Here is a 12,695-nt window from a genome sequence, read left to right on the forward strand (position 1 = left end):
GCCTCTAGGGCTCAGTATTTTTATCAGCTTAGGAAATAAGAGACACAGAAGCGGAAACCGTGTGGTCAGAGAAAGTGAGCAGCCCTCATCTCAGGGGAACCCCCAACCGGGCTGGGGGCCAGACACCAGGGAGAGACGTTGAAAAGAGGGAGGTCGGGGGGCCAGAGAGTGGGACTTATTTTGCTTTGGTTTTATGTGACTCTCACAGAAGGGCCAATGATGTGCTTAAAAACCAGACTGTCTCCTGGGTGAAGGAACAAATTTGGACACCAGAGTTTTCTGTTGCTCACTTCTCCAGCCCCAGCTTAAAGATCCTAACCCCAACTCCACCCCCGCCACTTCGAACTTGAGTTCTTTGCATGCTACTTCCGAAGTCTCCGGCCTGTGAGAGGAACCGGACGCTTGGGTTGCTCACAGCTCAGTCTCTTCTCTGAATCACGGCAGCTTCCTCTCACAGGATCTTTCTCATCAGCCCTCCCTCCTCCTGCCCCCTGAACATCTGCCGGGTCCTGGGAGACCTGGGGCCTGTTGGCTCTCTGGTCTTCACCGAGGGTCTCACACCCACCTAGTGTGCCCATGCTTCCAGAGACTTTCCCTCCCTGTCCCCCATCACCCTCTGCTTCCACACCTGGGATTCTCCTGTGTAGACCGGCATTCCATTCCAAACCTGAAAAATAAGTTCTGATTCACAACATTCTCTGATGCAGACATGTGTGGACTGCGCACGTGCCGGCGCATGCCCGTATTCTCCTGAGTCCTGCCCCTGAGTTCCTGCTGTGTCCTGCCAGTACTGTGGGATCCCACGGGTGGTGTAGGGTGCGGAGCTGCCTGCAACTTCCTACCCTAGTTCAAGGGAGCTGAAGAGGAGACCGAGTTTGAAGAGTGGAAGAGATGGTGCTCCCCCTACCCTCCCGCCTTAGGAACCCTATACCCTCTCCCACCACCCACCAGGACCTTTTCCTTAACCTCAGGAAAAGGGGACATTTATCTGGAAGGCCAAGACGGGGCTGCCCAGAGATGGAGCCCAGGTTTAGGATCGGGGCAGAAGCTGGCTGGAGGAGTTGAGAACTGGAGCCCTGGAGGAGGAGAGTCAGGACTGAGAAGCCCGAGGGGACTGATGGCCTCGGGTGTGGATCTCTGGTTGCCCAAGAGCAGACAACCCAGGTTACATAATTTGGCTCTTTCCGCCTCCTTCCCCTGCTCCTAATTTTAGTAACCGAAATTCCACTCCCCCACAAGGGCTCTTCCCCTCTCCTTTCTGCTTCTATCCCCCATCCTCCCACCACATTCTCATGGTCCCCCAACTCCAGGCGCCCCCAATTCAGATCATTCAGTGACTCAGCAGAGGGAAAGCCCTGTGTTGGGGGAAGAGGGTGTTAAGTGGGGAGGAGGATGTGGTTCCGGCTGGGGAGGGGAGGGAAACTAGCTTTGTTCCCCTTTTTGCCTCTGTTCACATCTATTTCTCCAACCACTGACTGAAGAATGGAGAGGAGCCCAGCATAGGAAGTGGAGAGACTGGAGGGCAGACAAGCTGGGTCCTCTTAGCGCCACCCTTGTGGGCGGGTGGGCAGGGGGCTTCTAGTCTGCAGCAGAGGGCCCCGGTGTGTGCCCGCATGGTGCAGGGGTATAGGAGCTGCGGGTTTTGGCATGTGGAGTGGGAAATGAGAAGTCATGGGTGATGAAAACCACAGTGATGGAAAAAGGCAGAGGAGACACCGGGTGTGCAACGTGGAACCAGGTCTTATTAGGAAATGGCAGAGCCAAGGAGCAGGGTGGTGGCCCGCATCCCCCCACCCCCACTCATTACCAGTTTTGCTCCCACCCCATATCCTCTGCCCTTCAGTACTGGCCTCCTGACCTTAACCTTCCTACTGTCCTGCCCTTCCTGCAGTTTCTCGCTCTCCCCTCAGCGTCACTTGAGGGCCTCCGCGTGGCGATTCAGGGCCTGAGAAAGGGCTGTCACAGCTCCCATCACTCGGCCCAGCTCCCAGGTCTCAATCTGGCTTCGGAATCGCTGCAGGAAGCGGTCAGGGTGCCAGCGCACCTGCTGGACCCTCAAGTACCTCCTCAGAGCCCCCTGTTCCTCCAAGGGGGGACCCCTGGCCACCAGTGCTGCAGCCATGGCTTCTGGGTCCCCTCCCCCAGGGCAGGGCCAAGGCACATCACCAAAGCGCCAGAGTCTGCCCCGCCCTGCGCCTCTGGGGTGCTCTGCCCGGGGCCCAGCTCTGGCCGGCTCCGGAGCGCGATCCCTGAGCGCCTCCTGCGCCCTCCGGGCTCGGCTCTCACGCAGTTCCTCCTCTTTGGCCCGGGCTCGCTCTCGGAAGAGCCGCTGCTCCTCCTCCTGCTGCCGCCAGCTGTGCCCGGAGCCCTCAGCCCGTGGGGGTCGGCAGGCTCCCTCTGCCTCACGCCGCTGCTGCTGGTGCTTCTGGGCATGTTCCCGGGCCATGCGATCTGACCAGGCTGAGAAGGACTCGGGTTCCTGGGTCTCATGGGAAGCATCATCTGTTTGGGAGGGCAGGTGGGGGTGGTCTCGGAGAGGCTGTGAGGAGGTGATGGGCAGCTCGGGAGAAGGGAGCACAGGAAGCCAGTGGGGAAGGGCGGCTGTGGATGGAAATGGCATCCTTACCTTCAAATCTCCCGATGACCTCCTGCCACTCGTCCTCCAGCTCTCCCTGCAGCTTCTGTCTCCATTCCCGTTCCTTAGAGGCCTCATCTTCCTCCTCCTCCTCAGCAGAATCCCAGGGGGGTCCCCAGCCCAGAATCTGCCCTGGGGTCTCCCCATCCTTATTCTTTATTCCCATGGCAGAAGGACAGCGACTCAGCAGTGGCAGGAAGAAATCCGTGTAGGCTGTTGACGGGACAGCAGTGAGCACAAATTAGCTGGGAGGGCCGCCATCTTGAATCTGCAGGTCACTCACTCCCTTGGTCTTAGAGCAATGGAAGCGTTGCCCACACGGATGCCTCCTGGGTACTAGGCAACCATTGTCACTGACAAATACTTATTGATACTTTACATCATGAATAAGTGTGGTGGTTTAAAATATTCTGTCTTTGCAGACCAATTTGGTGTCCTGGGAGCTCCACTACATCAAATATTTTCTAGCTTGCCTCCCTTTGACTGTATATTCCATTTTTTGGCTTGAAAAATAGCGTTACTTTGTACTTTTTATTGTGTTTCTCATCCAAAACTATATCCTATATAGAATATCTGAACACCCTGATCTGTACCACTATAAATATACAAATACATAATATTTTTCTTTTTATATCACTTTTCAGTAAGCTGAGAAAAATAAATATTCTCAGGGAAATCTCTCAGCCAGCCTTAGCCAGGGGATGCTGAGAGGGTAATGGAGAGGTAGTCCAATAATGAATTTAAGCCACTGAAATGTTCCCAGCAGCAGGGCAAACTCTTTCCAAATGACTGCCGACCTAAGGCAGGGGAAAGGGGTTGAGACAGAAGGTCCCAACCTGGCTGACAGGAGGCTGGGGGAAACCGGGAAAGGGACTGACATGCCTGAGCACCCATCTTCCTGAGTCCTGACCTCAACGCACCTGCTCCATTGTCAGCTGAGTGCCAACACTGCACCTACCAGTGCCCCCTGCCACAGCCACCAGCCCCCCCTGCACTCCCAGGACAGAGGAAGGTGAGCAAGCCACCCTCCCTTCCTGTAGACCTACTTTTTCTCCCTAGGGCAGGAGGAAGTGGGCCGGCAGGCAGTCTTTCAATCTTTATTCACTGATGCTAGAACACAGTGGCTGCCCGGCAAAACGATGGGACAGAGGAAGGGCCGTCCTGTCAGTACCAGGAAGGCACAAGATAGAATGGGTCCAGCCTTGGCTGGCCAAGGCCCACTGCCCCCTACCCATCTCCTGGCACACTCGAGTGTCATTCAACGCAAACCACATCAGGATGAAGGGTCGGGGAAACTTCTCTTTAGTACTGATGTGACCTGTCACAAGTCCTCCTAACTTGTCCCACCCAGCAACTGGCCTTGTCTTTCAACAGCTTATTTCTCACCAGGGCTCACAGCAGGTGTGAGGGTTGGTGGGTGCTCAGGTTTGCATGGGAGGTTTTAAAATTCATAGGTTTGAAGGGGTAAGCCCTCCAACTATAAAACACTTATGAGTAAAATCTGGCACAGAATATTAAATAGCCACTAAAGATTGTTGGTGTGGGGAAAAAGCAGGCTGCAAAACTGTATATAGGATCCAATCACAATTGTGTGAAAAGAGACCAAATCAATGGTTGAAAAACAGATTTGAAAGAAATATGTAAAAATTCTAGTTTCAGGGTGGTAGACTATGAGTAGCTTTCCCTCCAAGTCCTAGCTGATATTTTAATGTGAAAGGGACATAACTAATATGAAATTTTCTTTTCTTTTTAAAGATTGAAGAATAAATTTAATCACTGTTAACAGCTAGGTGTGGTCCCTTTTCAGTCCTGTCTTGGTGTATATAAACACATATGCACGACAATTTCTTTTCAAGAGTTACATGTTGTTTGGTAGCTTTCTTTTTTCATTTAGCAGTTCATTTATAATTTCCACAGGAGTATACATAGCCTACCTCATTCTTTTTTGTGAGTGTGTAGTGTTCCATTGTGTATATCAAACAAACCTTCCCACCCCCAATAGAAAGACTTTGTTTCCAAAAATGATCAGTCTTACACATATGTGTTTGTGGACTCCTTACAGTACTTCTGTGGGGTAGATTCTCAGAAGGGGAATTTCTGAGTAAACAAAATGTGCAATTTTGCCAAATTGCTTTCAAAAAAATTTGTGCCAAGGTATACCCCATCAAGAAAATAGGAGTACCTAATGAAATTACAGTTTTATCACTTTCAGGAAACTTTTTATATGTGATAAGGAATATTATTCAATTATTCTTGAAATAAACTAGGTAATTATCAAAATATTTAAAAAAAGAATATATGAGCGCCTGTCAAGTCCTTTATCAAATCTGAATATCACCAACCCTTTAAATTTTGCCCATCTGATAGATTAAAAAAAAGACTTTATTAATGAAAGTTTTTCATATTCATATTCTTTGTCTACTTTTCCCCTGGATAATATACAGATAGATATGAGAATTATTTATATAATATGGATACCCATCCTTTGTGTTTATTTCACATATACTGTAAATATTTTCCTCTATCTTTTCAAAGTTTTTGTCATTAAATCTGTCTATTTTCAACTTACAGCTTTTGACTTTATTTCATTCTTAGGAGGGTTTTTCTCCACTCCAAGATTATGCCCTTGTGTTTTTTCCTACTATATTTATTCCTAGAAAAAAATTTTTTTTCAAAACCAGAAAAAAATACCAAGTATAGTATGATAAGCAACCTATTCCTACCACAAAGTATGTGAATGTATTTTCATTTTTGCAAAATAATTTTATTAAAAAAAAAAACCATCAGAGATAAAACTAAAGTTTTCTTTGATACTGTCTTCCAAGTTTTATCCCCCAGAGAAAACCCTCTCATGAATTTGAGTCCTTCCTGTTGCATTTAGATGTTTAATCTGCTGTAATTTACTTTTGAGTCGGGTGTAAGGTAAGACTATTTTTCTCCAGAGAAGACAAATGGTCTGGTTATCATTTATTAAATAGTTCACCACCACCCTCTCCAGTTATTTGAAACACCAAATTTACTGACAATTTAACAGTATAGATCAACTTTTCCCAATGTTCTTTAATTCATATGTTGTACTTTTATACTGGGAAAAATAAATGTGAAAAAAAGCTTTGTGGCATAAATACGTTCTTCATCTTAGTGATAGAAGCACTGTTTTCCTCCCCAAAACGAGACACGATTTCTGTCTTAATGAGATGTTGATACTAATTGGTACAGAACACTTTTAAAAAATGCCAGATCAGAAGTTTATATTCAGTGATGATTGATATGCAGAGGAAGAAAAGGTAACAGTGGGCGAGCTGGTTGGAGAGGGCTTCTAGAAGGAGGTGGGGGCCTACATTGGGTTGTGAAGGGAGAATAACTTAGCAAGGTGGAAAACTTACTAGGGCGGCAGGAAGGCGACAGGCAAGAGGCAGATAAAAGACAGGCATGCTTGCTGAAAACAGGTTTGGGGTCACTGAAGACAGAGTCATGGAGCAGGAGTCTCAGGTTTGTGGGTGTGCCGTGGGAGGTTAAGTTGGAAAGGCAAAGGGAACGTAAACCGGATGGCTCAGTCATCTGTAAAGCAGGGCCACAGCCTACTTCTACTGAGCAGATCAAAGTAGGTAATGGATGGGAAATGTCTCATACTGTGCTGGCACAGGGCAGAGGTGCAGTGAATGCTACACTCAGGAGATAAAAACAAAAAATCAAGCTGGCTTTGTACTTATTCTTTTTGCAAAGATGGTGACAAAATGACCCTGTTTGTCATCGTTCACTCATTCTTGCTGAAGGCAGAGAATGGCTATTGTTGGATTAAGGTGTGTTTATACAGGGGTCTCTGACAGCTAAGACCACCTTCGTAGGAGGTGTTACTAAAAGCCTCAAAGGTAGTGGCCATTCACTGGTATCTCACTGGGTGTGACAACCCAGCCCAGCCAATTCAGAATGAACTGACACATCCCTTGGACCCACCATGGGAGCTGAAGGGAAATCCACCCTCCCCCAGAAAATTCTGGGTCACTTCATCTGTTCAAAGAAAATACCTGGATTTTAAGGCAGAATGGTCCCTAGAGATGGGCCTTCTTACCAAGGAGTTAGAAGGCCACCTGGTGGTGAGGATGGCAGGGGACCAGGAGGAAGGAAAGCCTGAGGGCCTGGGAGTGACCTGAGTGTAGGTGAAATTTCAGCAAGGTCCTGAAGTTTCTGGGCCCTGCTTTCCTCATCCTTAAATGGAACCATAATTATCAATCTCACATGTTTCTTAGAATTCAATATAATGAAGGAAGCACCTACTGTAAGAGACATTTCTGTCACTAAAGAAGCCTTAACTGAGTAATAAAAGAATAAAAATAATAGTACTTCTCATCTTTTGTTGTTGTTTAGTCACTAAGTCCTATCTGACTTTTTGTGACCCCATGGACTCTAACCCGACAGGCTCCTGTGTCTGTGGGGTTTTCTGGAGAATACTGGAGTGGGTTGCCATTTCCTTCTCCAGGGAATCTTCCCAATCCACGGATCAAACCCACATCTCCTGCACTACAGGTGGATTCTTTACTGCTGACCAGTAAGGAAGCCCTACTAATCACCTGCTGCTGCTGCTAAGTCGCTTCAGTTGTGTCCAACTCTGTGCGACCCCATAGACGGCAGCCCACCAGGCTCCCCTGTCCCTGGGATTCTCCAGGCAAGAACACTGGAGTGGGTTGCCATTTCCTTCTCTAATGCATGAAAGTGAAAAGTGAAAGTGAAGTCGCTCAGTCGTGTCAGACTCTTAGTGACCTCATGGACTGCAGTGTACCAGGCTCCTCCGTCCATGGGATTTTCCAGGCAAGAGTACTGGAGTGGGTTGCCATTGCCTTCTCTGACTTATCATCTAGTGAATACCAAAACTGCACCAAGTGCTTGCCTCACTTGCCACAACCTCCATTCTAGAGAAGCAAATTAGGTTCACGCAGGCTAAACTGGAGAGGGCTTGACACAGCCCATTAAGTGCCAGGGCTGGAACTTGATGGGGTCTGAGGTCTGCCTCAGGGCATTCTGCTCTGTTGTCATATACAGTGTCAACTGTCAAGTTGGGTGCCTGCACTTTGTAAACCTCCTCTCTTTAAGTTAAAAAATATCTGAATAGGTCAGCCTATCTCACTATGTTAGGGGAACTAAACAATAGGGGATTTTTGACTATATGGGGGGAGGTTTCAGGGTGTCGGTGAGGTTCCTGTACATTCTTGGGGAGCTGGGGGGGATGACAATAGCAATCAAACTGAGTTCAGATTGCTCATCCACCAAGAGATTTTCATTTAATGTTCTTATTCTAGAAGGAAAGTTTCTAAAAGGGGAAATGGCGTTGCACCTGTTATTTTCTTAGGGAGAGTTGTACCTCTTCTGAGCTGCCTCCACTGCCACTACAGTATCAACAAGCCCTCATCAATATCAAAGGCTTTCCAGAATGCAAATATTTGGAGGATTTGATAAGAGCTGATCTGAAAGTACATATAGTTGACCCTCCATATTCTCAGGTTCCACATCTGCAGAGTCAACCAACCATAGACCTAAAATATTCAGGGGAAAAAAAAATTCCATCAAGTTCCAAAAGCCAAAACTTAATTTGCAGTTTGCCTACAACTATCTACGTAACATTTCCATTGGATTAAGTATGTTAAGTAATCTACAGGAAGACAGTGCATGGGTTATACGCAAACATCACACCATTTCATAAAAGGGACTTGAGCACCTGCGGATTTGGGTATCCTGGGAGTGGGGGGTTCTAGAACCAATCCCTCTCAGATACCAAGGGACAATGGTACACTGTATATCAGGTAGTCTGGGAGAGCATGGCTAGGCTAGCCCTGGTAACCAAACATGTGAATGTTTCTGCAGTGAAATGTATGAATACTGACATCAGTAGGATAACAGCATATCATAAATAGATTAGCTTCAGTTTAGGTTAGATTTTTGTCACCAAATGAGTTTGGTGGCAGGTTGATGAAAAAATATGGTTCTCAGAGTGTTTCTGAGTTTCAGAACTGTGGGTAAAGGAGTATGGATCTATTAATACCCACAGGAACAATGGCTAGAGTGCTTAGCATGTGCTGATCACAACAAACTGTGGAAAATTCTGAAAGAGATGGGAGTACCAGACCACCTGACCTGCCTCTTGAGAATCCTGTATGCAGGTCAGGAAGCAAAAGTTAGAACCGGACATGGAACAACAGACTGGTTCCAAATAGGAAAAGGAGTACGTCAAGGCTATAGATGGTCACCCTGCTTATTTAACTTACATGTAGAGTACATCATGAGAAACGCTGGGCTGGATGAAGCACAAGTTGGAATCAAGACTGCTGGGAAAAACAGCAATAACCTCAGACATGCAGATGACACCACTCTTATGGCAGAAAGTGAAGAAGAACTAAAGAGCCTCTTGATGAAAGTGAAAGAGGAGAGTGAAAAAGTTGGCTTAAAACTCAACATTCAGAAAACTAAGATCATCAACTTAGAAAACTAAGTCCCATCACTTCATGGCAAATAGATAGGTAAACAGTGGAAAGTGGCAGACTTTATTTTTGGGGGCTCCAAAATCACTGCAGATGGTGACTGCATCCATGAAATTAAAAGACGCTTACTCCTTGGAAGGAAAGTTATGACCAACCTAGACAGCATATTAAAAAGCAGAGACATTACTTTGCCAACAAAGGTCCGTCTAGTCAAAGCTTTGGTTTTTCCAGTAGTCATGTATGGATGTGAGAGTTGGACTATAAAGAAAACTGAGGGCTGAAGAATTGGTGCTTTTGAACTGTGGTGTTGGAGAAGACTCTTGAGAGCCCCTTGGACTGCAAGGAGATCCAACCAGTCCATCCTAAAGATCAGTCCTGGGTGTTCTTTGGAAGGACTGATGTTGCAGCTGAAACTCTAATGCTTTGGCCACCTGATGTGAAGAAGTGACTCATTTGAAAAGACCCTGATGCTGGGAAAGATTGAGGGCAGGAGGAGAAGGGGACGACACAGGATGAGATGGTTGGATGGCATCACCAACTCAATGGACATGAGTTTGGGTAAACTCTGGGAGTTGGTAATGGACAGGAGGGCCTGGCATGCTGCAGTCCATGGGGTCACAAAGAGTCAGACACAACTGAGTGACTGAACTGAACTATCACGTGCTGGGTGCTTCATTATGTGCTGTGTCAGTTGATGCTAAAAACATATTCACAGCATGAGTGCTTTGAACACAGGTGTTATCACTGTGTAATTCTATAAAGTACCACACAGCAGCGACTATCCAGGTAGGCTCCTGGGATACAATCCTTGCTCTACCACTTAATAGTTGTTTGACTTTGGCAAATTACTTCTCTGTACTGTTTCCTTATCTGAGAAGTGAAGGATGATGTTAGTGCTTATATCTTCACAGGGTAGTTGTTAGGATTAAACGAGTTGCTTTGTGAGAAATGCCTGTGTGCTTAGTCCCCCAGTTGTGTCTGACTCTTTGCAACCCCATGCACTGTAGCCCGCCAGGCTCTTCTGTCCATGGGGATTCTCCAGGCAAGAATACTGGAGTGGGTTGCCATACCCTCCTCTAGAGGATCTTCCCAACTCAGGGATTGAAACCAGGTCTCCCTCACTGCAGGCAGATTTTTTACCGTCTGAGCCACCAGGGCAGCCCTAAATGAGTTGCTTTGTGAGAAGTGCCTGGCACACAGCAAAGGTTGCTACTAATTAATTTTGCACAGTGACAACTTAAGCATCAAGAAAGTTTAGTTACTTGCCCAAGAACACACAGCTGTTAATTGTGGAGCTGGGATTTGAATCCATGCATTGTAACTGCAGAGAGTACCCTCTATCTTATTTTTCATACTACAGGCAACCAACCAGTTAAGAGAAAAAAGTAGCTGCTAACCTAGATATTGTGGCTCAGACGGTATAGAAACTTCTTGCAATGTAGGAGACCCGGGTTCGACCCCTGGGCCAGGAAAATCCCCTGGAGAAGGGAACGGCAACCCATTCCAGTATTCTTGCCCGGAGAATCCCATGGACAGAGAAGCCAGGTGGACTACAGTCTATGAGATTGCAAAGAGTCGGACCCTACTGAGCAATTAACACACAACAATCTAGAGAGATGTGAAGTTTGAGTACTAGTTGCTGTTTGGGTAATGCTGGGCTCCTCAGACAGTGGTAGCTCAGTAATGTGAAGGCATAAATGATAGCCATAAGCCAATTTGGTCAACTACTTCCCTGAGTCCCAGGACCAAATAACTGGCTTATTTCTTCTACCACTGGCCTTCATCTCAGACCCCATCAGTTGCTCACGACCTTGTTCCCCACCAGACAGACTCACCATCAGGGCCCTGGCGGGCAGCGGCATGCAGCGCCGTGTCCCCATGGCGGTCCTGGTGGGCAGGGTCAGCCCCAAGCCGCAGCAGCAGGCACAGGGCAGGGGCATCGTGGCGGGCGCATGCCCGGTGCAGAGGTGGGGGCTGCCCAGCATCTACATCAAGGCCTGGGTGTCGCTGGAGGAGGGCTTGGGCCCGAACCAGCCGTCCTGCAGACAAATAGCGACGGAAGCGACGCTCTCGGCGTTGGCGACGGGAAGTGGAGGCCATGGAACTCTTGGGCTGAGGAAGAAGGATAAGAAGGCAGCAGTCAAGACCCCAGCCTTGGATGGTCCCTCCCCCTCCATCTCTGGCCTTCTGTTTCTCCCTTCGGTTCCCCATTTCTTCTGATAATTTTCAACAAGAAATGAGGCCAATCCTAACCCTCATCCCTTTACCAGATGAGAAGTTTGAAAAAAATTTTGAGGGGCGCTGGGGTCACTTTTTTTTTTAATGTAAAATTTGAGAAAAGGATAAATGATTACTTAAAGGCTCATTAGCCCAGGTAAATTTCCATAAACGATTTTGTTATATAATACAAAACAGAATGATGGGGGAAATTTTTATCAACAGATACCTTAATTTTAAAAAGTCACAGACAATTTCAAATAATGATCTAGAAATTGAATATAATGTACCCGGCAGACAGATGTAGAGGCTTCTCCCTCTGGGACTTGGGGGGAGGGGTCACTCATCAGACCTGCCCCCCCCCGCCCCCAAAGTACCCCCGGAGCAGTAGGCCCGAAGCCCGTGTTTAAGACGCTCCGAGGAAGGGAGGCGGGAAGGGCGGAGACACTCTAGACTGACGGAAGTGGCGCAAGCCGAGAAGCAGGTAAAGGGCGGAAATGAACTGTGAGGCGTGTTACCGGATGTCGTTCCTCCCCGAGGGGGCAGGAGGTGTTTCCTTGGCTCAGCCTCCGGGGGGAAACTAGGGAACTTAAGATAAAGGGTCCGTCTGAAACCGGAAGTCTGGAAGACAGGAGAGGAAAAGGAGCAGAGAGGCAAAGGCTCTTGGGGAGTTTAACCCCGCCTCCCTCAACTGGGAGGAGAGAGGAGATGGTTCAGTGATAGACGAAAAGATGAGATGAGAGAGAAAACAGAAGAGATAAAGACAAGAAAAAAACCGCAGTGAAAATGCAAAACTAAACCCCAAACCACAGTAAGGCCAAGGAAGGGACAGATCATAGAAGAAAAATACAGTAAAAGACAAGGAAAACAACTGTAGGACAAAGCAAATGAGATGAATGGAGAAATTTGGAATTGGAAAGATGTAGCAAAAAAGATGGAAATGGGAGGGAGAAAAAAGAGGGGAAGAGAAGTTGGAAGAATTCAGAGAAGCCCAGATATTCTGTTCCCAACATACCAAGCATGATAATTTCCTTACCTCTTCACCCCATTCTCAATCTCTATCTGCCGCCTTCTTTCCTAAATACTCTTCTCTCGGCCGCCGCCCCCCATTCCTTCCAACTGGGAAAGCTCTGCACCTGCTGTAGTTAGCGAGCAGCTTTGGACCTGGTCTCTGCTGCCACCAGGCGGTAATTCTGAGTACTGCCAGCGTGAGAGGTGGAAAGGAGGACCAGCCATCAATGGGAGGATCAGTTTGGGGGAGACACCCGGTACAGGAGGCTGAGCGAAAAGGGGAGCACTAAGACCCAGGGGGAGTGAAAGGCTGCAGCAAACAGCTGGAGAAGGATTAGGCGTTGTGGGGGGAGGGAAGA

The 12,695-nt window shown here is 47.6% G+C and overlaps 1 protein-coding gene across 3 annotated transcripts; it reads right to left on the reverse strand.

Annotated features, from left to right (window-relative positions):
- Window positions 1-1,722: 1,722 nt before the first annotated feature.
- Window positions 1,723-12,621, reverse strand: NFKBIL1 (NFKB inhibitor like 1). Of its 3 annotated transcripts, XM_086369355.1 has the most exons (5): window positions 12,362-12,600; window positions 11,844-11,946; window positions 10,944-11,220; window positions 2,627-2,848; window positions 1,723-2,502 (listed from the first exon to the last, which is right to left on the reverse strand). In XM_086369355.1, the coding sequence occupies exons 3-5, from the start codon at window positions 11,206-11,208 to the stop codon at window positions 1,913-1,915; spliced, it is 1,077 nt and encodes a 358-aa protein (XP_086225481.1). In that variant the 5' UTR covers window positions 11,209-11,220; window positions 11,844-11,946; window positions 12,362-12,600; the 3' UTR covers window positions 1,723-1,912. The 3 variants fall into 3 exon arrangements, with proteins under 3 accessions (XP_086225481.1, XP_086225480.1, XP_086225478.1); XM_086369354.1 differs by lacking the exon at window positions 11,844-11,946 and having other exon boundaries at window positions 12,362-12,621; XM_086369352.1 differs by lacking the exon at window positions 12,362-12,600 and having other exon boundaries at window positions 11,616-11,867.
- Window positions 12,622-12,695: the final 74 nt, after the last annotated feature.

This window comes from Bos grunniens, chromosome 23 (assembly GCF_055505025.1).
Source record: "Bos grunniens cultivar Pamir isolate PY7600 chromosome 23, Bosgru_T2T1.0, whole genome shotgun sequence".
Lineage (NCBI taxonomy): Eukaryota > Metazoa > Chordata > Mammalia > Artiodactyla > Bovidae > Bos > Bos grunniens.

Excerpts from the sequence above, each read along its gene's own strand:
- NFKBIL1 (XM_086369352.1), bottom strand. The coding sequence starts at position 11,672 with ATGAGTGACCCCTCCCCCCAAGTCCCAGAGGGAGAAGCCTCTACATCT. Across the intron at positions 11,221-11,615 it reads CCTCTACATCTGTCTGCCGG|CCCAAGAGTTCCATGGCCTC; the intron begins GTACATTATATT and ends CTTCTTCCTCAG. Across the intron at positions 2,849-10,943 it reads TGCCCGCCAGGGCCCTGATG|CCTACACGGATTTCTTCCTG; the intron begins GTGAGTCTGTCT and ends TCCCGTCAACAG.